We start from the raw sequence: 25,677 nt of genomic DNA on the forward strand, positions 1-25,677 counted from the left end.
GTGTGTGTCTCTGCGAGTAACAGTCTGTTACTGTGTGTGTGTCTCTGCGAGTAACATTCTGTGACTGTGTGTGTGTCTCTGCGAGTAACAGTCTGTGACTGTGTGTGTTTCTCTGCGAGTAACAGTCTGTGACTGTGTGTGTTTCTCTGCGAGTAACAGTCTGTGACTGTGTGTGTGTGTCTGCGAGTAACAGTCTGTTACTGTGTGTGTGTGTCTCTGCGAGTAACAGTCTGTGACTGTGTGTGTGTGTCTCTGCGAGTAACAGTCTGTTACTGTGTGTGTGTCTCTGCGAGTAACAGTCTGTGACTGTGTGGGTGTCTCTGCGAGTAACAGTCTGTTACTGTGTGTGTGTGTCTGCGAGTAACAGTCTGTTACTGTGTGTGTGTCTCTGCGAGTAACAGTCTGTTACTGTGTGTGTGTCTCTGCGAGTAACATTCTGTGACTGTGTGTGTGTCTCTGCGAGTAACAGTCTGTGACTGTGTGTGTGTCTCTGCGAGTAACAGTCTGTTACTGTGTGTGTGTCTCTGCGAGTAACAGTCTGTTACTGTGTGTGTGTCTCTGCGAGTAACAGTCTGTTACTGTGTGTGTGTCTCTGCGAGTAACAGTCTGTTACTGTGTGTGTGTCTTTGCGAGTAACAGTCTGTTACTGTGTGTGTGTCTCTGCGAGTAACAGTCTGTTACTGTGTGTGTGTCTCTGCGAGTAACAGTCTGTTACTGTGTGTGTGTCTCTGCGAGTAACAGTCTGTGACTGTGTGTGTGTCTTTGCGAGTAACAGTCTGTTACTGTGTGTGTGTCTCTGCGAGTAACAGTCTGTGACTGTGTGTGTGTCTCTGCGAGTAACAGTCTGTGACTGTGTGTGTGTCTCTGCGAGTAACATTCTGTGACTGTGTGTGTGTCTCTGCGAGTAACAGTCTGTGACTGTGTGTGTGTGTCTCTGCGAGTAACAGTCTGTTACTGTGTGTGTCTCTGCGAGTAACAGTCTGTTACTGTGTGTGTGTGTCTCTGCGAGTAACAGTCTGTTACTGTGTGTGTGTGTCTCTGCGAGTAACATTCTGTGACTGTGTGTGTGTCTCTGCGAGTAACATTCTGTGACTGTGTGTGTGTCTCTGCGAGTAACAGTCTGTGACTGTGTGTGTGTCTCTCTGCGAGTAACAGTCTGTTACTGTGTGTGTGTGTCTCTGCGAGTAACAGTCTGTTACTGTGTGTGTCTCTGCGAGTAACAGTCTGTTACTGTGTGTGTGTCTCTGCGAGTAACAGTCTGTGACTGTGTGTGTGTCTCTGCGAGTAACAGTCTGTTACTGTGTGTGTGTGTCTCTGCGAGTAACAGTCTGTTACTGTGTGTGTGTCTCTGCGAGTAACATTCTGTGACTGTGTGTGTGTCTGCGAGTAACATTCTGTGACTGTGTGTGTGTCTCTGCGAGTAACAGTCTGTGACTGTGTGTGTGTGTCTCTGCGAGTAACAGTCTGTGACTGTGTGTGTGTCTCTGCGAGTAACAGTCTGTGACTGTGTGTGTGTCTCTGCGAGTAACAGTCTGTGACTGTGTGTGTGTCTCTGCGAGTAACAGTCTGTTACTGTGTGTGTGTCTCTGCGAGTAACAGTCTGTTACTGTGTGTGTGTCTCTGCGAGTAACAGTCTGTGACTGTGTGTGTGTGTCTGCGAGTAACAGTCTGTTACTGTGTGTGTGTCTCTGCGAGTAACAGTCTGTTACTGTGTGTGTGTCTCTGCGAGTAACAGTCTGTGACTGTGTGTGTGTCTCTGCGAGTAACAGTCTGTTACTGTGTGTGTGTCTCTGCGAGTAACAGTCTGTTACTGTGTGTGTGTCTCTGCGAGTAACAGTCTGTGACTGTGTGTGTGTGTCTCTGCGAGTAACATTCTGTGACTGTGTGTGTGTGTCTCTGCGAGTAACAGTCTGTTACTGTGTGTGTGTCTCTGCGAGTAACAGTCTGTTACTGTGTGTGTGTCTCTGCGAGTAACAGTCTGTGACTGTGTGTGTCTCTGCGAGTAACAGTCTGTGACTGTGTGTGTCTCTGCGAGTAACATTCTGTTACTGTGTGTGTGTGTCTCTGCGAGTAACATTCTGTTACTGTGTGTGTGTGTCTCTGCGAGTAACATTCTGTTACTGTGTGTGTGTGTCTCTGCGAGTAACAGTCTGTTACTGTGTGTGTGTCTCTGCGAGTTACAGTCTGTTACTGTGTGTGTGTGTCTGCGAGTAACAGTCTGTTACTGTGTGTGTGTCTCTGCGAGTAACAGTCTGTTACTGTGTGTGTGTGTCTGCGAGTAACAGTCTGTGACTGTGTGTGTGTCTCTGCGAGTAACAGTCTGTGACTGTGTGTGTGTCTCTGCGAGTAACAGTCTGTTACTGTGTGTGTGTGTCTGCGAGTAACAGTCTGTGACTGTGTGTGTGTGTCTGCGAGTAACAGTCTGTGACTGTGTGTGTGTCTCTGCGAGTAACAGTCTGTGACTGTGTGTGTGTCTGCGAGTAACAGTCTGTTACTGTGTGTGTGTCTCTGCGAGTAACAGTCTGTTACTGTGTGTGTGTGTCTGCGAGTAACAGTCTGTGACTGTGTGTGTGTCTCTGCGAGTAACAGTCTGTGACTGTGTGTGTGTCTCTGCGAGTAACAGTCTGTTACTGTGTGTGTGTCTCTGCGAGTAACAGTCTGTTACTGTGTGTGTGTCTCTGCGAGTAACAGTCTGTTACTGTGTGTGTGTCTCTGCGAGTAACATTCTGTGACTGTGTGTGTGTCTCTGCGAGTAACAGTCTGTTACTGTGTGTGTGTCTCTGCGAGTAACAGTCTGTTACTGTGTGTGTGTCTCTTCTAGTAACAGTCTGTGACTGTGTGTGTGTGCGTCTCTTCTAGTAACAGTCTGTGACTTTGTGTGTGTGCGTCTCTTCTAGTAACAGTCTGTGACTGTGTGTGTGTGTGTCTCTTCTAGTAACAGTCTGTGACTGTGTGTGTGTGTGTCTCTTCTAGTAACAGTCTGTGACTGTGTGTGTGTGCGTCTCTTCTAGTAACAGTCTGTGACTGTGTGTGTGTGTGTCTCTTCTAGTAACAGTCTGTGACTGTGTGTGTGTGCGTCTCTTCTAGTAACAGTCTGTGACTGTGTGTGTGTGTGTCTGCGAGTACCGTCTGTGACTGTGTGTGGGTGTCTCTCTGCGAGTACCGTGTGTGACTGTGTGTGTCTGAGCAGTGGCTGAAAGTAAGTGCCTGTGAATGTGTGATTTAGTGGGCAGTTTGTGTGTCACTGGGCAGTGCATGTGAATATGTGTGGGCAATGTCCTTATGTAAATGTATGTGCCTATGGATACTGTCCATGAATGTGTGTGCCTATGGATATTCTCTGTGAATGTGTGTACCTAGGGGCCCTGCCTTTGATTTGTGCATGCTTATGGGCACTGCCTATTAATGTGTGTGCCTACGGGTATACGGTCTACTAATGTGTGTGCCCACGGGCACGGTCTATTAATGTGTATGTAATCTGTCTGCTTATGTGTGTGCCTACGGGCACGGTCTATTAATGTGTATGTAATCTGTCTGCTTATGTGTGTGCCTACGGGCACTGTCTGCTTATGTGTGTGCCTACGGGCACTGTCTGCTTATGTGTGTGCCTACGGGCACTGTCTGCTTATGTGTGTGCCAACGGGCACTGTCTGCTTATGTGTGTGCCTACGGGCACTGTCTGCTTATGTGTGTGCCTACGGGCACTGTCTGCTTATGTGTGTGCCTACGGGCACTGTCTGCTTATGTGTATGCCTACGGGCACTGTCTGCTTATGTGTGTGCCTACGGGCACTGTCTGCTTATGTGTGTGCCTACGGGCACTGTCTGCTTATGTGTGTGCCTACGGGCACTGTCTGCTTATGTGTGTGCCTACGGGCACTGTCTGCTTATGTGTGTGCCTACGGGCACTGTCTGCTTATGTGTGTGCCTATCTGTAAGTATTGCCTTAGTGTGTTACTATATTTGTTTGCTTGTTTATGAGTAATAACGTCTAGGGATATAAATGTTAGTAAAATGATACATTATTTATTTGTAAGGCTCGTCCTGTATCTGTAGGTTGTTTAAATTATGAGTACAGTTTAGCTTTGGATTCCAGTTCTATACAATTGAATGCCGGCGGTTAACACTGCCAAGCAGCTAAATGCTTCCGTTTGGTTCCTCCCATCATAACGCACGTTTGTGTGTCTCGCCTTTCACACTGTTTGAGACAGACGCCGCCTGGCTTATGGGACGCAGGTTCAGTGACCGTCCATCTACCTACTCAGAGGATTCCTCCCTCTGGAAGTTTAATGGTTTGATTTCCTTTATAGATCTCTCTTCTACCCACATTTTTCAAACCTTTCCCACCTCTGCTGCTCTAGAAATAACAGATCACTTTATGGTTTCAGTATTCACTGGAGGTTTCTCTTAACTGCGCTGCGTGGTGATGTAGTATCTGCATGTGGCTGTACAATTCTAGATCTCTCTGTGCCTGCCTGTGTATCTGTAGAGCACACTCCTTACACACACTGACATACGCCTACTCATGATGAACATATAAAGAACTCTATTAAACCAGTACCAATCCTTCAACTCAAATACTTTTCCCATTTTGTTATGTTTGCTCCTTTATTCTGTAATTTTAACTTTTTTTTCAAGGGGTGTGTTCCTGAACTGCAACACATTTCAATTTTTACTAATAAAATGATGGTTTAAATCATTTATTGTGTATACAGATATTTTGCAATACATACTGTTTATTTGCAAACTATATAACTGTAGTCTGTAGACAGCTAAAGCAAAATAAAAAGCAAACAGTGCCCTTAATATCCTGAGGTTAGAGGAAGCATTAGACATGTGTAGCCATTGGTCACCTAATATACAAAACGTTACTTCAGTCAGACACCAGCCAGCCCTTCAGTCCCATGCTGCAGCAGGTCTCCTCTCACCCCCTCCCTCGCCATTATTTACTCATTCTTTATTTTTGTTTGCTTCCTGAGGCTCTGAAATGCGTTATTGTATCAACAGAACCCGCCACGGTTGTGATACAGTAGCCGCTTGTGTCGTACGCTAGTGACTCCCAGAGGCTGAATTCTGAACTGCACCATTAAGACTAATCCTTCTCTTCACCCCCCTGTGCTGATGCTGTAGTCATTTTATTTGTTTGGGCTTTTTATGAGAGGTACCCACACAAATCATACCTTGTTTTTTTCAGGAGACCCAGAAAGTTAAGAAAATAAATTGCAAAAAAAGTCATTTTCTTTAGCATACATAGTAAACAACATGGAGATTTTAGTTTCCTAAATATTTCCAACGTCCACTTTATGGTTTCACTTTAGTCACTTGGCAACTAGGCTGACCTCATTTGTAGAGGAGGATTGGTGCTTTTAAAGAGGCCTCATGTCCCTATTGTGTGTATTACAACAGAGGGTATAACCTACCTGCTGTTCCATATACATATGGTTCTGTCATGTGGTCACTGTTGTCATGGTGATAGCCTTATTACCACCTATATGACCCGCATCTCTGAAAGAGAGGCTTCTCCTGTTTCAAAAGCAGCGATACTTGCCTCATTTCTTTCCTAAGATATGGTGAGTCCACAGAATAATCAATTACTAGTGGGAATATCATTCCTGGCCAGCAGGAGGAGGCAAAGAGCACTACAGCAAAAACTGCTATATATGTCACTTCCCTTACCCATAATCCCCAGTCGTTCTCTTTGCCTGCGGTGCAAGGAGGAGGTGAAGTTTTGGTGTCTGATATACAATCAAGATTTTTTTATTTTAAAGCAGAGTAGGTTTGCTCTGATCTTTCTAAAGGGTCTAGCCTTAGCCCATGTCAGTCTCTTCAGTAGGGCAATGGTGGCTTTTAAGCAATTGTGAACTTGTTCGGTACATTCCTAACTGCGTTTTCCCAAAACATTTTGCATCCCTGTTTAGATAACCTGAGTAAGTTTACTCAGTCTTTCTGTATTTCCACAGGTCCCAATGGCATCCTCTCAAACCAGGTGAGATAAATATTAAGGTAAGTGCCAGTTTTATTTTTCTACGTATCAGGGAAAAATTTCACGCTAATTCAGCTGAAACGCTGCAGGGGGACGTTTTTTATTATTCCTGTCAGGGTGCAGGTTTTTATGGCAGTTTTTGCAGGCACTGTTAGTGTGAGGAGTTATTTTATTTTATTGATGGCTCAGTGAGGATCCGTTTTTAGTAACGGATTATGTATTTTTTGGGGGGGTTTTATTGTTTGTTTTTAAGCCTGTTTTTCAAGAAACTTGTTTTTAAAAAAATGGCTTTTTTGTCAGCTGTAGGACCGCCCCTTTTAGGGAGGTTCTGATTCTTTAAAGTCAGAGGTTTTTTGGCGCTTTTCTTCACTTCCTGTAGAGTGAGGTGCGCATATTTCAGATGGCTCTGCTGTTTAGAAGGCTTCTTGCTGTTTTTGCTTCTCTGGAAATCCAGATTGTAAACAGGATCGCTTTTTTCCTCAGTTTGCTGCGGGTTGCAGGACAGTTAGGGCACCTCAGTGATTCTGCTAAGGTGTAGTGTAGAGTGTTGCCTGGGGTATGTTTTCTTGATTTGGTCATTTAATGGGAACATTTATTTAAGAAAGTTTTTTGGTTCTGTATTATATCCTTAGTTAAAAGATAAAAAAAAGTTAAAAAATGTAAACTTTTTTTTTTTTTTTGCTCTTTTTTTTTTTTGTAATATGGATCAGGAGGCTGTGCAGGATGTTACTTGTAGCTTATGTTTTGATGTCCAGGTGGAACCCACAGTACCTTTTTGTGTTTTGTATTGAAAGAATTTTAGCTTATAGAAATATACTTTTTTGAGCCATCATTAGCTAAGGCGGATGCTGTTTGGAAGCCTACTGTTTCAGATGTGCAGCTGCTTTCTCTTCAAGCGTCCCAATACTATTCATCTGCACATGCAGTGCCCTGCGTTTCCTCTCATGCTCCGTCTGAAGTCTGGAGTTACTTTGCAAGATATTGCTGCCCAGGTATCTTGTGCAGGAAATTTAAAGAAACAGTAAGGTTTCTGATCCTGAGGTGGTTAATCAGAGTATTTCCTCTCAGAAGTCTGAGGATGAAGATTTTTCGGGTGCATCTGAGGGTGAAATTTCGGATTCAGGCAGCATAATTCCTTCTACTGATGCTGAAGTTGTGTCCTTCAGATTTAAGCTGGAACATCTCCGCTTTTTACTTAAGGAGGTTTTGGCTACCTTGGATGACTCCGATATTTCTATCGTTGTTAACCCTAAGAAGTCTAGAAAAACAAAGATCTTCGGCTCTCTTGTCTTGTCCTTCAGTCCTCTCCTCGGCCGTCAGTGGCTCTATGTATGGAGGTAATTGGTCTGATGGTAGCTTCCATGAACATCATTCCGTTTGCTCGGTTCCATCTCAGACCTCTGCAGTTATGGATTTTAAGGCAATGGAACGGGAAATTAGAGGATCTGTCTCCGCAAATAGTTCGGATCAGGCGACAAGGGACTCTCTTCTGTGGTGTTTGTCTCAGAAACACCTTTCCCAGGGAACTTGCTTTCGCAGGCCTTCCGGGGTGATCATGACCACAGATGACAGCCTTCTAGGTTGAAGAGCAATTTGGGGGTCATTGAAGACTCAGGGTCTTTGGACTCGGGAGGAGTCAGTTCTTTCTATAAACATTCTAGAACTGAGAGCGATTTTTAATGCTCTACTGGCCTGGCTTCAGTTAGCCTTAGCCCGGTTTACCAGGTTCCAGTCGGATAACTTTACTTCAGTGGTGTACATCAACCACCAGGGTGGAACTCGCAGTTCCTTGGCCAAGTCAGAGGTGGCCCGGATAATCAAGTGGGCGGAGTCTTACAACTGTTGTCTTTCTGCGATCCACATCCCAAGAGTGGACAATTGGTAGATTTTTTGAGCCAAGAGACCTTTCATCCGGGGGAGTGGGAACTCCATCCGGAAGTATATTCTAGTTTAATCCTCAATTGGGGGCAGCCAGAACTGGATCTCATGGCTTCTCTGCAGAATGCCAAGCTTCTGAGGTTCAGCTCAAGGTCAAGGGATCCACAGGCTTTCTTGATAGATGCTCTGGCGGTTCCTTGGAATTTCAATCTAGCATACATATTTCCTCCGTTCGCTCTCCTGCCAAAAGTCATTGCTCGGATCAAGCAGGAGAGGGTGTCGGTGATTCTCATTGTGCCGGCGTGAGCTCGCAGGATCTGGTATACAGATCTAGTGGAAATGTCGTCTCTACCTCCATGGAGACTCCCTCTGAGGAAGGCCCTTCTACTTCAGGGTCCTTTTCTTCATCCAAATCTCGTTTCTTTGAAGCGGACTGCTTGGAGGTTAAACGCTTGATTTTATCTAACCGTGGATTTTCAGAATCGGTCATTGAGACCATGATTCAGGCTCGTAAGCCTGTGGCAAGAAAGATTAAATATCTGTATTGGTGTGAATCCAGAGGCTACTCTTTGAGTAGAGTCAGGATTCCTAGGATTTTGTCTTTTCTCCAGAAGGGTCTGGAGAAGGTTTTGTCAGCTAGTACTCTGAAAGGTCAGATTTCTCTTGTAAGGTGTATCCAGTCCATGGGTTCATCCATTACTTGTGGGATATTCTCCTTCCCAACAGGAAGTTGCAAGAGCACACCCACAGCAGAGCTGTCTATATAGCTCCTCCCCTAACCCCCACCCCCAGTCATTCTCTTGCAACTCTCGACAAGATAGGAAGTCTCAAGAGATATGTGGTGACTTAGTGTCGTTTTTACCTTCAATCAAAAGTTTGTTATTTTAAACGGTACCGGCGTTGTACTGTTTTTACTCTCAGGCAGAAATTGGAAGAAGACTTCTGCCTGGAGGTTTGATAATCTTAGCGGTTTGTAACTAAGGTCCATTGCTGTTCTCACACATAACTGAAGAGTATGGGAAAACTTCAGTTGGGGGCAGATTACCTGCTTTGAGGTATGTTCAGTATTTTTATTTCTAGAGAGATGAATAAGTTCTAGAAAATGCTGACAGAGCCTTTTGTATTTCAGGTAAGCTAGATGCAGTGATTTAACAACGACTGGGATCATGCTTACAAAACAGGGTAATACTCATGTTAATACTCTTAGTATTACTTAGTGACAAAACGTTTACATGTTGGCATAAATAGAACATTTTTTTCTCTGAGGGAGATGCGTCTTTATTTGGGGCCTAGTTTCCACATGGCTAGTCAGATACTCCTAGGAGTACTTTCTTAAGGCCCCTCTGACATCCAGTACATGGTGGGAGGGGCCTATTTTCAAGCTCTAGAAGCGCAGTTTCCTGCAGACTGAGACATCCAGCTTCCCTAGAGGAGTCCTCAGGCATCTGAGGACCATCATACAGGGTTTATTTCTTCACTAAATCGTATTTTGGGCAGGTAGGAGCCTCAGCAGAGCTGTGGCAAGGGGCTCAACTGTCTTACCGGTGGTTGACATTTTTTAAATCCGGTTTAGGGGCTAAGGGGTTAATCATTTATTTGCAAGTGGGTGCAATGTTGCTTTAGTCCCTTACACATACTGTAAAAATTTCGAAGACTTTACTGTATTTTTACACTGTTTTGCAGTTTAAGTGCTAGTTTTTTTTTTTCTTAAAGGCACAGTAACGTTTTTTTTTAATTGCTGTTTCACCTTTATTAAAGTGTTTTCCAAGCTTGCTTGTCTCATTACTAGTCTGTTAAACATGTCTGACATAGAGGAAACTCCTTGTTCAATATGTTTCAAAGCCATTGTGGAACCCCCTCTTAGAATGTGTACCAAATGTACTGATATTTCTATAAACTATAAAGACCATATTATGGCGCTTAAAGATTTATCTCCAGAGGATTCTCTGACTGAAAAAAGGGAGATTATGCCATCTAGCTCTCCCCATGTGTCAGAACCTATAACTCCCGCTCAAGTGACGCCAAGTACATCTAGCACGTCTAATTCTTTTACCTTACAGGACATGGCGGCAGTTATGAATGCTACCCTCTCAGAGGTATTCTCCAAACTGCCAGGGTGACAAGGAAAGCGAGACAGCTCTGGGGCTAGAACTAATACAGAGCTTTCAGATGCTTTAATACCTGTTTCCGATATACCCTCACAATACTCAGAAGCCGAGGCAGGAGAGCTTCTATCTGTGGGTGACATTTCAGATTCAGGGAAGGCGTTGCTTCATTCTGATTCTGAAATGACAGCGTTTAAATTTAATCTTGAACACCTCCGCTTATTGCTTAGGGAGGTTTTAGCGACTCTGGATGACTGTGAACCCATTGTAGTTCCAGAGAAATTGTGTAAGGTGGACAAATACTTTGCAGTGCCTGTTTACACTGATGTTTTTCCAGTCCCTAAGAGATTTTCGGAAATTATTTCTAAGGAATGGGATAGACCAGGTGTGCCGTTCTCTCCCCCCCCCCCCCCGCTTTTAAAAAGATGTTTCCCATAGATGCCGCCATACGGGACTCATGGCAGACAGTCCCTAAGGTGGAGGGAGCAGTCTCTACCCTAGCTAAGCGTACAACTATCCCTGTCGAGGACATTTGTGCTTTCCTAGATCCTATGAATAAAAAATTGTAGGGTCTCCTTAAGAAAATTTTTATACATCAAGGTTTTATTCTCCAGCCTCTTGCATGCATTGCCCCAGTTACTGCTGCAGCGGCTTTCTGGGTCGAGTCTCTTGAGGAGGCTCTACAGGTGGAGATATTAGATGTTAGATGATATTTTAGACAGGATTAAAGCTCTTAAGTTAGCTAATTCCTTTATCTCTGACGCCGTTTTTCATTTAGCCAAGCTAATGGCTAAGAATTCAGGTTTTGCCATTATGGCGCGCATGGCTTAAGTCCTGGTCAGCAGACTTTACTTCAAAGTCTAAGCTTCTTAACATCCCCTTCAAGGGACAGACCCTTTTCGGGCCTGGTCTGAAGGAGATCATTTCTGATATTACCGGAGGAAAAGGTCACGCCCTTCCTCAGGATAGGTCCAATAAGTTAAGGACCAAACAGAATAATTTTCGTTCCTTTCGAAACTTCAAGAGTGGCGCAGCTTCAGCTTCCTCTAATGCAAAACAAGAGGGAAATTTCGCCCAGTCCAAACCAGTCTGGAGACCTAACCAGGCTTGGAACAAGGGGAAGCAGGCCAAAAAACCTGCTGCTGCCTCTAAGACAGCATGAAGGAGTAGCCCCCGATCCAGGACTGGATCTAGTAGGGGGCAGACTTTCTCTCTTCGCTCAGGCTTGGGCAAGAGGCATCCAGGATCCCTGGGTACTAGAGATTGTTTCCCAGGGATATCTTCTGGAATTCAAAGGTTCATCTCCAAAGGGGAGATTTCACCTCTCACAACTATCTGCAAACCAGATAAAGAGAGAGGCATTCTTACGTTGCGTTCAAGACCTTCTGGTTATGGGAGTGATCCACCCAGTTCCAAGGGAGGAACAGGGGCAGGGTTTCTATTCAAACCTGTTTATAGTTCCCAAAAAAGAGGGAACGTTCAGACCAATCTTGGATCTCAAGATCCTAAACAAATTTCTCATGGTCCCATCTTTCAAGATGGAGACAATCCGAACCATCCTCCCTATGATCCAGGAGGGTCAATATATGACTACCGTGGACTTAAAGGATGCTTATCTCCACATTCTGATTCACAGAGATCATCATCAGTTCCTCAGGTTCGCCTTCCTAGACAGGCATTACCAGTTTGTGGCTCTTCCCTTCGGGTTAGCCACGGCGCCAAGAATCTTTACGAAGGTTCTAGGGTCTCTACTGGCGGTTCTAATGCCGCGGGGCATATCGGTGTCTCCTTACCTAGACGACATCCTGATCCAGGCGTCGACTTTTCAAATCGCCAAGTCCCATACGGACATTGTTCTGGCCTTTCTGAGGTCTCACGGGTGGAAGGTGAACAGAGAAAAGAGTTCACTCTCCCCTCTCACAAGAGTTTCCTTCCTAGGAACTCTGATAGATTCAGTAGAAATTAAAAAATTTCTGACAGAGGTCAGGATATCAAAGCTTCTAACTTCTTGCTGTGCTCTTCATTCCACTTCTCGGCCGTCAGTGGCTCAGTGTATGGAAATGATCGGCCTGATGGTAGCGGCAATGGACATAGTTCCGTTTGCCCGCCTACATCTCAGACCACTGCAACTTCGCATGCTCAATCAGTGGGATGGGGACTACACAGATTTGTCTCCTCTGTTAAATCTGGATCAAGAGACCAGGGATTCTCTTCTCTGGTGGTTATCTTGGGTCCATCTGTCCAGGGGAATGAGTTTCCGCAGGCCAGAGTGGACTATAGTGACGACAGATGCCAGCCTTCTGGGCTGGGGTGCAGTCTGGAATTCCCTGAAGGCTCAGGGTTCGTGGACTCAGGAGGAGGCCCTCCTTCCGATAAACATTCTGGAGCTAAGAGCGATATTCAATGCTCTTCAGGCTTGGCCTCAACTGGCTGCGGTCAGATTCATCCGATTTCAGTCGGACAATATCACGACTGTAGCCTATATAAACCATCAGGGGGGAACATGGAGTCCCCTGGCAATGATGGAGGTTTCCAAGATAATTCTTTGGGCAGAGGTTCACTTTTGCCATCTCTCAGCTATCCATATTCCAGGAGTAGAGAACTGTGAGGCGGACTTTCTAAGTCGGCAGACTTTTCATCCGGGGGAGTGGGAGCTCCATCCGGAGGTATTTGCCCAGCTGATTCAACTATGGGGCAAACCAGAACTGGATCTGATGGCGTCTCGTCAGAACGCCAAGCTTCCTCGTTATGGGTCCAGGTCAAGGGATCCCCTGATAGATGCTGATAGATGCTCTAGCAGTGCCCTGGTCCTTCAGCCTGGCTTATGTGTTTCCACCATTTCATCTCATCCCTCGTCTGATTGCCAAGATCAAGCAGGAGAGAGCTTTGGTGATTTTGATAGCACCTGCGTGGCCACGCAGGACTTGGTATGCAGATCTGGTGGACATGTCATCCTTTCCACCATGGACCCTGCCGCTGAGGCAGGACCTTCTACTCCAAGGTCCATTCAAACATCCAAATCTAATTTCTCTGCGTCTGCTTGGAGATTGAACGCTTGATTCTATCAAAGAGTGGTTTTTCTGAGTCGGTCATTGATACCTTAATTCAGGCTCGAAAGCCTGTCACCAGGAAAATCTATCATAAGATATGGTGTAAATATCTTCATTGGTGTGAATCCAAGGGTTACTCATGGAGTAAGGTCAGGATTCCTAGAATATTATCTATTCTCCAAGACGGATTGGAAAAGGGATTATCGGCTAGTTCCTTAAAGGGACAGATTTCTGCTCTGTCTATTCTTTTGCATAAGCGTCTGGCTGATGTTCTCAGACGTTCAGGCGTTTTGTCAGGCTTTGGTTAGAATCAGGCCTGTGTTTAAACCTGTTGCTCCGCCATGGAGTATAAATTTAGTTCTTAAAGTTCTTCAAGGGGTTCCGTTTGAACCTTTGCATTCAATAGATATCAAGCTTTTATCTTGGAAAGTTCTGTTCCTAGTAGCTATCTCTTTGGCTCGAAGAGTTTCAGAGTTATCTGCCTTACAGTGTGATTCCCCTTATCTGATCTTCCATGCAGATAAGGTAGTTTTGCGTACCAAACCTGGGTTTCTTCCTAAGGTGGTATCTAATAAGAATATCAATCAGGAGATTGACGTGGTTCGTTCTTTAAAGTTTTTTTATTTGCAAGCTACTAAGGATTTTCGTCAAACATATGCATTGTTTGTTGTCTATTCTGGAAAGAGGAGAGGCCAAAAGGCTTCGGCAACTTCTTTCTTTTTGGCTGAGAAGCATAATCCGTTTCGCTTATGAGACTGCTGGCCAGCAGCCTCCTGAAAGAATTACAGCTCATTCTACTAGAGCGGTAGCTTCCACATGGGCTTTTAAACATGAGGCCTCTGTTGAACAGATTTGTAAGGCGGCGACTTGGTCTTTGCTTCATACTTTTTCTAAATTCAAAAAATTTGATACTTTTGCTTCCTCGGAGGCTATTTTTGGGAGAAAGGTCTTACAGGCAGTGGTGCCTTCCGTTTAAGTTCCTGCCTTGTCCCTCCCTTCATCCGTGTCCTAAAGCTTTGGTATTGGTATCCCACAAGTAATGGATGAACCCGTGGACTGGATACACCTTACAAGAGAAAACAAAAATTATGCTTACCTGATAAATTTCTTTCTCTTGTGGTGTATCCAGTCCACGGCCCGCCCTGTCACTTTAAGGCAGGTGTTTTTATTTTTAAAACTACAGTCACCACTGCACCCTATAGTTTATCCTTTTTCTTACTTGTCTTCGGTCGAATGACTGGAGGTGGGGGTTAGGGGAGGAGCTATATAAACAGCTCTGCTGTGGGTGTCCTCTTGCAACTTCCTGTTGGGAAGGAGAATATCCCACAAGTAATGGATGAACCCGTGGACTGGATACAATACAAGAGAAATAAATTTATCAGGTAAGCATAAATTTTGTTTTCTGCGTTGTCTATTTTGTTGCATAAGCATTTGGCGGATGCACCAGACGTGCAATCTTTTTGTCAGGCTTTGGTTAGGATTAGGCCTGATTTTAAGCCTGTTACTCCTCCCTGGCGTCTTAACCTTGTTCTTAGAGTTTTACAGTGGGCTCTGTTTGAACCTATGCATTCCTTAGATTTCAAGATGTTATCTTGGAAGGTTTTGTTTCTTGTTGCTTTTTCTTCTGCTCGGAGAGTTTCTGAACTCTCGGCTCTGCAGTTTGATTCTCCTTATCTTATTTTTCATTCTGATAAGGTGGTTTTACATACTAAATTAGGTTTCAAACAAGAATATTAATCAGGAGATTGTGGTTCCTTCTTTGTGTCCTAATCCTTCTCCTAAGGAGCGTTTATTGCACAACCTAGATGTTGTGCGTGCTTTAAAGTTCTATCTTCAGGTGACTAAGGACTTTCGTCAGTCTTCTGCTTTGTTAGTTCGTTTTTCTAGAAAGCGCAAGGGTCAGAAAGCTACGGATCCTTCTCTTTTGGCTAAGGAGTATTATTTGTTTGGCCTATGAGACTGCTGGACAGCAACCTCCTGAGAGAATCTCTGCTCATTCCACGAGGGCTGTTTCTTCTTCCTGGGCATTTACATATTAAGCTTCTGTGGAACAGTTTTGCAAGGCTGCAACTTGGTCCTCTTTGCATACTTTTTCAAAGTTTTAGATACTTTTGCCTCAGCTGAGGCTTCTTTTGGGAGAAGGGTTCATCAAGCGGTGGTGCCTTCTGTTTAAGTCACCTGTCTTGTCTCTCCCTTATCATCTGTGTCCTCTAGCTTGGGTATTGATTCCCACTAGTAATTGATGATTACGTGGACTCACCATATCTTAGGAAAGAAAACATTATTTATGCTTACCTGATAAATTTATTTATTTCCGGATATGGTGAGTCCACGGCCCACCCTTTATTTAAGACAGTTATTTTTTTCTAAAACCTCAGGCACCTCTACACTTTTGTATTATCTTCTTTTTCCATTTCTCTTGTAAAGGTGTATCCAGTCCACGGGTTCATCCATTACTTGTGGGATATTCTCCTTCCCAACAGGAAGCTGCAAGAGGACACCCACAGCAGAGCTGTCTATATAGCTCCTCCCCTAAATGCCACCCCCAGTCATTCTCTTGCAGCTCTCGACAAGAAAGGAAGCATCAAGAGAGATGTGGTGACTTAGTGTAGTTTTTACCTTCAATCAAAAGTTTGTTATTTTTAAACGTTACCGGCGTTGTACTGTTTTTACTCTCAGGCAGGAATTGGAAGAAGACTTCTGCCTGGAGGTTTGATGATCTTAGTGGTTTGTAACTAAGGTCCATTGCTGTTCTCACACATAACTGAAGAGTATGGAAAGAAACTTCATTTGGGGGGACAGTCTGCAGATTGCCTGCTTTGAGGTATGTTCAGTATATATTTTTTTTGAGAGATAAGGTCTAGAAAATGCTGACAGTGCCTGGTATATTCAAGGTAAGCCTGATACAGTGATTTAACAACAACTGGGATCATGCTTGCAAAAAGGGATAATATTCATGTTAATACCTATATTACTTAGTGTAAAAAACGTTTGCATGATTTATAAATAAAAACGTTTTTTCTCTGAGGGTGATAAATCTTTATTTGGGGCCTAATTTCCACATGGCTTGTTAGATTACTCCTAGGAGTACTTTTTTAAGGCCCTCTGAGTGCATGGTGGGAGGAGCCTATTTTCGTTAAAGTCTGAGACATCCAGCTTCCCTGAAGGAGTCCTCTGGCTTATAGGACCTCTATAGAGGGTTTTGTTCCTGCAAAATCGTATTTGAGGGCAGGTAGGAGCCGCAGCAGAGCTGTGGCAGTGTGTTTGACTGTTTAACGTTTTTTCTAATTCGTTTTTGGGCCTGAGGGGTTAATCATCCATTTGCAAGTGGGTGAAATGCTGCTTTAGTCCCTTATACACACTGTAAAAATTTCGTAGAGTTTACTACTTTTTTTCACTGTTTTAGTTTATGTGGTAGTTTTGTTCTCTTAAAGGCACAGTACCGTTTTTTTATTATTGCTTTTTTCACATTTATTAAAGTGTTTTCCAAGCTTGCTGGTCTCATTACTAGTCTGTTAAACGTGCCTGACATAGAGGAAACTCCTTGTTCATTATGTTTTGAAGCCATTGTGGAACCCCCTCTTAGAATGTGTACCAAATGCACTGACCTTTCGGTAAGTTATAAAGACCATATTATGGCTTTTAAAGATTTATCACCTGAGGTTTCTGAGACTGACAAAAGGGAGGTTATGCCATCTAGCTCTCCCCACGTGTCAGCACCTATAACTCCCGCTCAAGGGACACCAAGTACATCTAGCGCATCCAATGCGTTTACTTTACAAGACATGGTGGCAGTTATGAATCATACCCTCACAGAGGTATTGTCCAAACTGCCAGGGTTACAAGGAAAGCGAGACAGCTCTTGGGCTAGAACAAATACAGAGCTTTCTGACGCTTTAGTAGCTATGTCTGATATACCCTCACAATGTGCAGAAGTTGAAGCAGGAGAGCTTTCTATCTGTGGGTGACTTCTCTGATTCAGGGAAGGCGTTACTTCAGTCTGTCTCTGAAATGACAGCATTTAAATTTAAGCTTGAACACCTCCACGTGTTGCTCAGGGAGGTTTTAGCGACTCTGGATGACTGTGACACCATTTGTAGTCCCAGAGAAATTGTGTAAAATGGACAAATATTTTGCAGTGCCTGTTTACACTGATATTTTTCAAATCCCTAAGAGGTTTTCAGAAATTATTTCTAAGTAATGGGATAGACCAGGTGTGCCATTCTCTCCCCCTCCTGCTTTTAAGAAAAGGTTTCCTATAGATGCCGCTACACGGGACTGGTGGCAGACGGTCCCTAAGGTGGAGGGAGCCGTCTCTACCCTAGCTAAGCGTACAACTATTCCTGTCGAGGACAGTTGTGCTTTCCTAGATCCTATGGATAAGAAATTAGAGGGTTTCCTTAAGAAAATCTTTATACAACAAGGTTTTATTCTCCAGCCTCTTGCATGCATTGCCCCAGTCACTGCTGCAGCGGCTTTCTGGTTCGAGTCTCTGGAGGAGGCTTTACAGGTAGAGACCCCATTGGATGATATCCTTGACAGGCTTAAAGCTCTTAAGTTAGCCAATTCATTTATTTCTGACGCCGTTTTTCATTTAACCAAGCTAACGGATAAAAATTCAGGTTTTGCCATTCAGGCCGTAGGACGCTATGGCTTAAATTCTGGTCAGCTGATGTCACTTCAAAGTCTAAACTTCTCAATATCCCCTTCAAAGGGCAGACCCTATTTGGGCCTGGACTGAAGGAGATAATTTCTGATATTACTGGAGGAAAAGGCCACGCCCTTCCCCAGGATAGGTCCAACAAGTTAAGGACCAAACAGACTAATTTTCGTTCCTTTCGAAACTTCAAGAGTGGCAGTAGCCCCTTACCTAGATGACATCCTGATACAGGCGTCAACTTTTCAAATCGCCAGGTCCCATACAGACATTGTTCTGGCATTCCTAAGGTCTCACGGGTGGAAGGTAATCGAAGGAAAGAGTTCTCTCTCACCTCTCACAAGAGTTTCCTTCCTAGGAACTCTGATAGATTCAGTAGAAATGAAGATTTATCTTACAGAGGCCAGGTTGTCAAAACTTCTAACTTCCTGTCATGCTCTTTATTCCATTTCTCGTCCGTCAGTGGCTCAGTGTATGGAGCTAATCGGATTAATGATAGCGGCAATGGACATAGTTCCGTTTGCCCGCCTACATCTCAAACCACTGCAACTTTGCATGCTCAATCAGTGGAATGGGGATTACACAGATTTGTCCCCTCTACTAAATCTGGATCAAGAGACCAAGGATTCTCTTCTCTGGTGGCTATCTCGGGTCCATCTGTCCAAGGGAATGAGTTTCCGCAGGCCAGAATGGACTATAGTAATGACAGATGCCAGTCTTCTGGGCTGGGGTGCAGTCTGGAACTCCCTGAAGGCTCAGGGTTCGTGGACTCAGGAGGAGGCCCTCCTTCCGATAAACATTCTGAAACTAAGAGCGATATTCAATGCTCTTCAGGCTTGGCCTCAGCTAGCTGCGGTCAGGTTCATCAGATTTCAGTCAGACAACATCACGACTGTAGCCTATATCAACCATCAGGGGGGAACAAGGAGCCCCCTGGCAATGTTGGAGGTTTCTCGTCAGAACGCCAAGCTTCCTTGTTACGGGTCCAGGTCCAGGGAACCCAAGGCAGCGCTGATAGATGCTCTAGCAGCGCCCTGGTCCTTCAGCCTGGCTTATGTGTTTCCACCGTTTCCTCTGCTCCCTCGTCTGATTGCCAAGATCAAGCAGGAGAGAGCTTCGGTGATATTGATAGCCCCTGCGTGGCCACGCAGGACTTGGTATGCAGATCTGGTGGACATGTCATCCTTTCCACCATAGTCTCTGCCGCTAAGGCAGGACCTTCTACTTCAAGGTCCCTTCAAACATCCAAATCTAATTTCTCTACGTCTGACTGTTTGGAGATTGAACGCTTGATTCTATCAAAGCATGGTTTTTCCGAATCGGTCATTGATACCTTAATTCAGGCTCGAAATTCTGTCACCAGGAAAATCTATCATAAGATATGGTGTAAATATCTTCATTGGTGTGAATCCAAGAGTTACTCATGGAGTAAGGTCAGGATTCCTAGGATATTATCTTTTCTCCAAGAAGGATTGGAGAAGGGTTTGTCATCTAGTTCCTTAAAGGGACAGATTTCTGCTCTGTCTATTCTTTTGCACAAACGTCTGGCTGAGGTTCCAGACGTTCAGGCATTTTGTCAGGCTTTAGTTAGAATCAAGCCTGTGTTTAAACCTGTTGCTCCGCCATGGAGTTTAAATTTAGTTCTTAAAGTTCTTCAAGGGGTTCCGTTTGAACCTTTGCATTCCATAGATATTAAGCTTTTATCTTGGAAAGTTCTGTTTTTAGTAGCTATCTCCTCAGCTCGAAGAGTTTCGGAGTTATCTGCTTTACAATGTGATTCTCCTTATCTGATTTTCCATGCAGATAAGGTAGTTACGTACCAAACCTGGGTTTCTTCCTAAGGTGGTATCTAATAAGAATATCAATCAGGAGATTGTTGTTCCTTCACTATGTCCTAATCCTTTTTCAAAGAAGGAACGTCTATTACACAATCTTGATGTGGTTTGTGCTTTAAAGTTTTATTTACAAGCTACGAAAGATTTTCGTCAAACATCTGCTTTGTTTGTTGTCTACTCTGGACAGAGGAGAGGCCAAAAGGCTTCGGCAACTTCTCTTTCTTTTTGGCTAAGAAGTATAATACGTTTAGCTTATGAGACTGCTGGCTAGCAGCCTCCTGAAAGAATTACAGCTCATTCTACTAGAGCAGTAGCTTCCACATGGGCTTTTAAACATGAGGCCTCTGTTGAACAGATTTGTAAGGCGGCGACTTGGTCTTCGCTTCATACCTTTTCTAAATTCTATAAATTTGAGACTTTAGCTTCTTCTGAGGCTATTTTTGGGAGAAAGGTCTTACAGGCAGTGGTGCCTTCCGTTTATGTTCCTGCCTTGTCCCTCCCTTCATCCGTTTCCTATAGCTTTGGTATTGGTATCCCACAAGTAATGGATGAACCTGTGGACTGGATACACCTTACAAGAGAGAACAAAATTTATGCTTACCTGATAAATTTATTTCTCTTGTGGTGTATCCAGTCCACGGCCTGCCCTGTCATTTTAAGGCAGGTGTTTTTTTATTTTTAAACTACAGTCACCACTGCACCCTATAGTTTCTCCTTTTTTTCTTGCTTGTCTTCGGTCAAATGACTAGGGGTGGCAGTTAGGGGAGGAGCTATATAGACAGCTCTGCTGTGGGTGTCCTCTTGCAGCTTCCTGTTGGGAAGGAGAATATCCCACAAGTAATGGATGAACCCGTGGGCTGGATACATCACAAGAGAAATAAATTTATCAGGTAAGCATAAATTTAGTTTTTTCCCTCGGTCGAATGACTGGGGATTATGGGTAAGGGAAGTGACATATATAGCAGCTTTGCTGTAGTGCTCTTTGCCTCCTCTGCTGGCCAGGAGTGATATTCCCACTAGTAATTGATGATTCCGTGGACTCACCATATCCGGAAAGAAGTACATTTATCATGTAAGCATACATTATGTTTTTAGTGCAAATATCTCAGTGCTAGAGCCCAGAGTACACTAATAATTACCTAGCAGACAGGTATCACCTGCTACATAGAGGGGATTAAAGGGACATTAAACCCAACGTTTTTTCTTTCATGATTCAGATAAAGAACACAGTTTTAAACAACATTCTATTTTACTTCTATTATCTAATTTGCTTCATTCTCAAGATATCCTTTGTTGAAAAAATAGCAATGCACATGGGTGAGCTAATCACATGAGGCATCTATGTGCAGCCACCAATCAGCAGATATTGAGCCTATCTAGATATGGTTTCAACAAAGGATATCAAGAGAATAAAGCAAATTAGATAATAGAAGCTTATTAAAAAGTTGTTTAAAATTGCATGCTCTATCTGAACAATTATGGGTTTCATGTCCCTTTAAGACCCCTCATTCTAAATAAGATAATCTGCTTTTTCATATGAATGTGGGGGTCATTTGAAGCCTGTATCTAGGGCTTCTGAAATAGCCCACTCTTTCTCTATAGACCAACTTGCTGGGGACCAGGGTTGCCAGGTGATATTTAACCAGACAGCTGTCCAATGAAATCATTACATTTAAAAGTCTTCCGCATCCTTTTATACCTCTATGCAATACAAATATCACCCATATAGAGACATTGCTCATCCACTGCAGTGTGTGTTACTGGCAGCTTAGGAGGGTGTTGCAATGCTGTGTGTACTACGTACAGCCACTGGGGAAAAATCTGGGTTGTTTGTTTTTTTTACTGTCAACCATGATGTGTAAAAACATTACATTTGTAGCCAAGGGAAGTGAAATCACTGCTCTGAGTATTACTGGCAGCCAAAGATGTCAAATAATTTGTTACTGACAACCATGGGGATGCAATCACTGCTCAGTTGTGAAAAACATACATGGCAAGGTCAAGAGAAGTGCCAAAGGTAGAGCTTTAGGGTGGGGTCAGTCACCTACAAGTCGTCCAGCTGGCAACCCTACCAGTCGGGCACCTATAAACTACTCACACAGAAATACCAGGCAGTAAAGAGCACCTCTATCACTGGTCACTTCCTGATTATGTGACGTCTCACAGCGCTGGGACACCAGGGGTGAGGAGCAGCCAGCCCCCCCATGTGAGCAGTGAACGGCTTGCGAGCATGTAGCATTACTAATTCATGTGACTTTCTCTGCATTCTGGGTTAAAGGAAGGAGTTGTTTAAAAGGGTTCTGGGTGCTCATCTTAAATTCTATAACTGTAGTTTCATTTTATGCTGTAACGTCTCTCTTGCTGTTTTTCACCAGCTACCTACAGATCATCTGTATTATTATTATTATTATTACTATTATTATGGTTGTTATTATTATTATGGTTATTGTTGTTATTGTTATTATTATTATTATTATTACTATTATTATGGTGATTATTATTGTTGTTGTTGTTATTATTATGGTTGTTATTATTATTATGGTTATTGTTATTATTATGGTTATTGTTATTATTGTTATTATTGTTATTATTATTATTATTACTATTATTATGGTTATTATTATTATTGTTGTTATTATTATTATTATGGTTATTGTTATTATTATTATTATTGTTATTATTATTATTGTTATTGTTATTATTATTATTATTATGGTTATTGTTATTATTATTATTATGGTTATTGTTATTATTATTATTATTGTTATTATTATTATTGTTATTGTTATTATTATTATTATTATGGTTATTGTTATTATTATTATTATGGTTATTATTATGATTATTATTATTATTATTATTATTAATGCTATTATTATGGTTATTGATACTATTATTATTATGGTTATTATTATTATGGTTATTATTATTATTATTATCATGGTTGTTATTATTATTATTATGGTTATTATTATTATTGTTGTCATTGTTATTATTATTATTGTTGTTATTGTTATTATTATTATGGTTATTATTATTATTATTATTATTATGGTTATTATTTCTTGAGGCTGTCGGTGAATGGCTAAAACCCACATGGGATGCCTCCAAGCCCTCAACATACACTTCTGTTCCCATTCAGGGACATGTTGGTAAAGTTGTGTTCTAGTGTTGCAGTGAGGGGACCGGAACACATTTACACAGCAGCAAGAAGCTACAAACACATACTGTAACCCCACAGCACACAAACATCTTCACCTTCTTCTGTCCGTGCATGTTACGATGCTGTTCGGTTCCTATTTACAATAATGCTATGTACAGGCCTCTCTGCCTCTCATTCCTACTAATTTGTCTTTCTTCTCTTGTTTTCATCCCAGCACCCAACTTGAGCTCCCTACGCCAGCGGCACATGGAATCTCAGCATGCCCTGGGATCACAGAGGTTGGTAGAAGGTTATGTGGTGAGCCAGAGTGAGTCCACCCCACCTGTTCCTTACCGTGCCAGTAAAGTCTCACTCCACCGAATGCGTAGCCTCTCTCATGGGCAGTCTTTCAGCTCTGATGTTCATCCTTGCAACACCTCTACCTCTGCATCTTCCACTCCAAATCCCCCATTTCCTGCACCCCTGCCACCTCCTCCTGGCTCTCTTGCCCATCCTGTTTATTTCCACCAGTCTACCACTTACTATCTGCAGATGGACTCCATTCCTGATCTGCCCCCTCCTGACGTCACCTCTGGGATCCTCTGTGCCTCTCCCAGTGTTGGGTACTATTGCATGTCTCTTCAGCAGTTTTCTTTCTGCAAAATGCTTCCCTCAGACCTGGCTGCACTTTTACTTACTCATAATCTTTTTGCTAGTTTGCAATTAATACTAATTTACTTACTGTCATGCGTTCCTGGTTGCACTAAATCCATTTGTATGTGTCCAGTGGTTTGTACAATACTATTGCTAGTCTATGAAGTGCTAGAAATATTTAGCTGGTGCAGAAATAGACACAGAACATTCTCTGGTAGAGTATGGTCATGATGAGTAGCTTCAGAAGAAGTTATAATTCATGGCCAGTGATAAGTACAAATCATATGACTCTAGCCGGATTTCTTCTGTTTGCACAGAGACGTTTAATGATCACTCTTGGAGTCAAGATGTAAATATAGGGTCACTATATAACTGCTGTGTGTAGCTTACACAGTTACAGTATGTCTCCTCCAACCCTTGGCTACCAGTAAGTCTGGCAGGTAGAAATATATCTATTTGCAAGGCATTGGAGCCCTCTCTGGTAAGCAAATGGTTAAAGATTGGATGGCATTAATGTAATTTGGATGCAAATAAGCTTAAGCATCAAAACATCTTCACACAGATTTCTCTTTATAAACCAGCAATGAATGGCCACTTGCTACTACTGTCATTAGATCATTTTCAGGGATGTTGAGAATATCTGGGAGGGGAAGACATCAAGCACAATCTTACCATAATAGCTCTGAGATACTAGCTTATCTTGCTGGTCATTCTGTTTATTTAAAGCAACAGGACAACAGCTAAGGGAGTGTTAGGTCTGCAGAAGTCTTGTTGACAAGGTTTGGGGAGCACATCTGTGGGAATCTGTATTTAACCTTGTGTAGATGCAGATATTGTATAACAAAGCTGCAGGTAAATATTGCTGATTATTCTGGGGAAGGAACTGAAGTGTGGATATTGTAGAGGGCAGCTACAGGCAGGGAGTGAAACAGGAAACTATGACGCCTGGAATTCAGAACTTAAGATTTTAGTACATAAAGGCAACGCAGTGTACAGTGAGAATTAATGTACAATGTTTTCAGCAGTGTCACCTTCACACAGGGACTGACCTTGTCCTCTCTTGTTCTATAATTAGTAAAATTAAAAAAAAATAGCTCCACCTTCCTCTGAAGTACAGAACCGTGCCCAGTTATGCTAGTACGTCATGGTCTGCAGGTGATGCACAGAGGGCCACTCGCTGATACAACACAAGGAATAGGGCCAAAAGCCATTAATCTCTCACTGAAATAGAATAAACATTATTTCTTTCTAATGACACGGTGAGTCCACAGATCATCATCAATTACTGTTGGGAATATCACTCCTGGCCAGCAGGAGGCGCCAAAGAGCACCACAGCAAAGCTATTAAATATCACTTCCTACCCACAATCCCCCAGTCATTCTCTGTGCCTCTAGTGTAATTTGGTGTCCTGATTAAGTTTCTTCTATGAAGATTTTTTTATTTTGAGGACTGGGCAAGATTGCTCTGGTCTTCCATCACAACTTGGGTATAGCTGTACTCCACGTTAGTCTCTTCAGCAGGGCTGTGGTGGCTTTAAAGCAGTTAGGAACTTGTAAAGGAGGATTTGCTGCGTTTTTCCTAACATGTTGCTGCCCTGGTATGGAAAGCCTGAGTAAGTTTACTCTGTCTTTCTTTTTACACAGGTCCCTGTGATGAACAGCATCCTCTCAAACTTTGTGAGTCGCCTGACTGCCGGACGACTAGAATGTGGGTAAGTGTCTTTTGTTCTTCTGGGGCTAGAAGGCTGGCACTGATGGGGTCAATGATTCTGTGATTAAAACAAATAATCCTGTATTTTATTTGGGACACAAACCCCTTAGTAAGGGTGTTTCTGGCAGCGTGCAGACACTATATGTTTTGTGATAGTAGGGACTTAAGGGTTATTCTCCTGCAAGGCGTGGAGTCAATCCCTTTTTAAGACTCAATATTTAAGTTTTCTCAGTTAAACATGTAGGGCCCCTTTGCAAATGTATCAACACCATTTGAGGCTGAACTATGCCTGAACAAGTATATAGCCTAGAGCCTCTGTAGTTTAGAGTTTTTCCTGTTTTTTTCCTTGTGACACAGCGAAGTGTGTTTGAAACACTCTTATTTTTAAAGGTTGTGACAGAGAAAATGTTTCTCCTACATTGGTGTGTCCGGTCCACGGCTTCATCCTTACTTGTGGGAATATTCTCTTCCCCAACAGGAAATGGCAAAGAGAGCACAGCAAAAGCTGCCCATATAGCCCCCCCTCTGGCTCCGCCCCCCAGTCATTCTCTTTGCCGCTCTGAACAAGTAGCATCTCCACGGGGATGGTAAAGAGTATGTGGTGTTAGTTGTAGTTTTTTATTCTTCTATCAAGAGTTTGTTATTTTAAAATAGTGCCGGTTT

General features: G+C 43.1%; 1 protein-coding gene across 4 annotated transcripts in view; it reads left to right on the top strand.

The window, feature by feature from the left end:
• The window catches only part of STIM1 (stromal interaction molecule 1), a 601,163-nt gene that overhangs the window by 541,135 nt on the left and 34,351 nt on the right, over nucleotides 1-25,677 (top strand). For 2 of the 4 annotated variants that reach the window (XM_053708825.1, XM_053708826.1), the window contains exon 12: nucleotides 22,885-23,272. In XM_053708825.1, coding sequence (XP_053564800.1) covers nucleotides 22,885-23,272 — 388 coding nt within the window. Of the gene's footprint in view, nucleotides 1-4,210; nucleotides 4,292-22,884; nucleotides 23,273-25,677 lie in introns of all 4 variants that reach the window. The other 2 variants (XM_053708828.1, XM_053708827.1) reach the window with 2 other exon arrangements.

This window comes from Bombina bombina, chromosome 3, assembly GCF_027579735.1.
Source record: "Bombina bombina isolate aBomBom1 chromosome 3, aBomBom1.pri, whole genome shotgun sequence".
Taxonomy (NCBI): domain Eukaryota; kingdom Metazoa; phylum Chordata; class Amphibia; order Anura; family Bombinatoridae; genus Bombina; species Bombina bombina.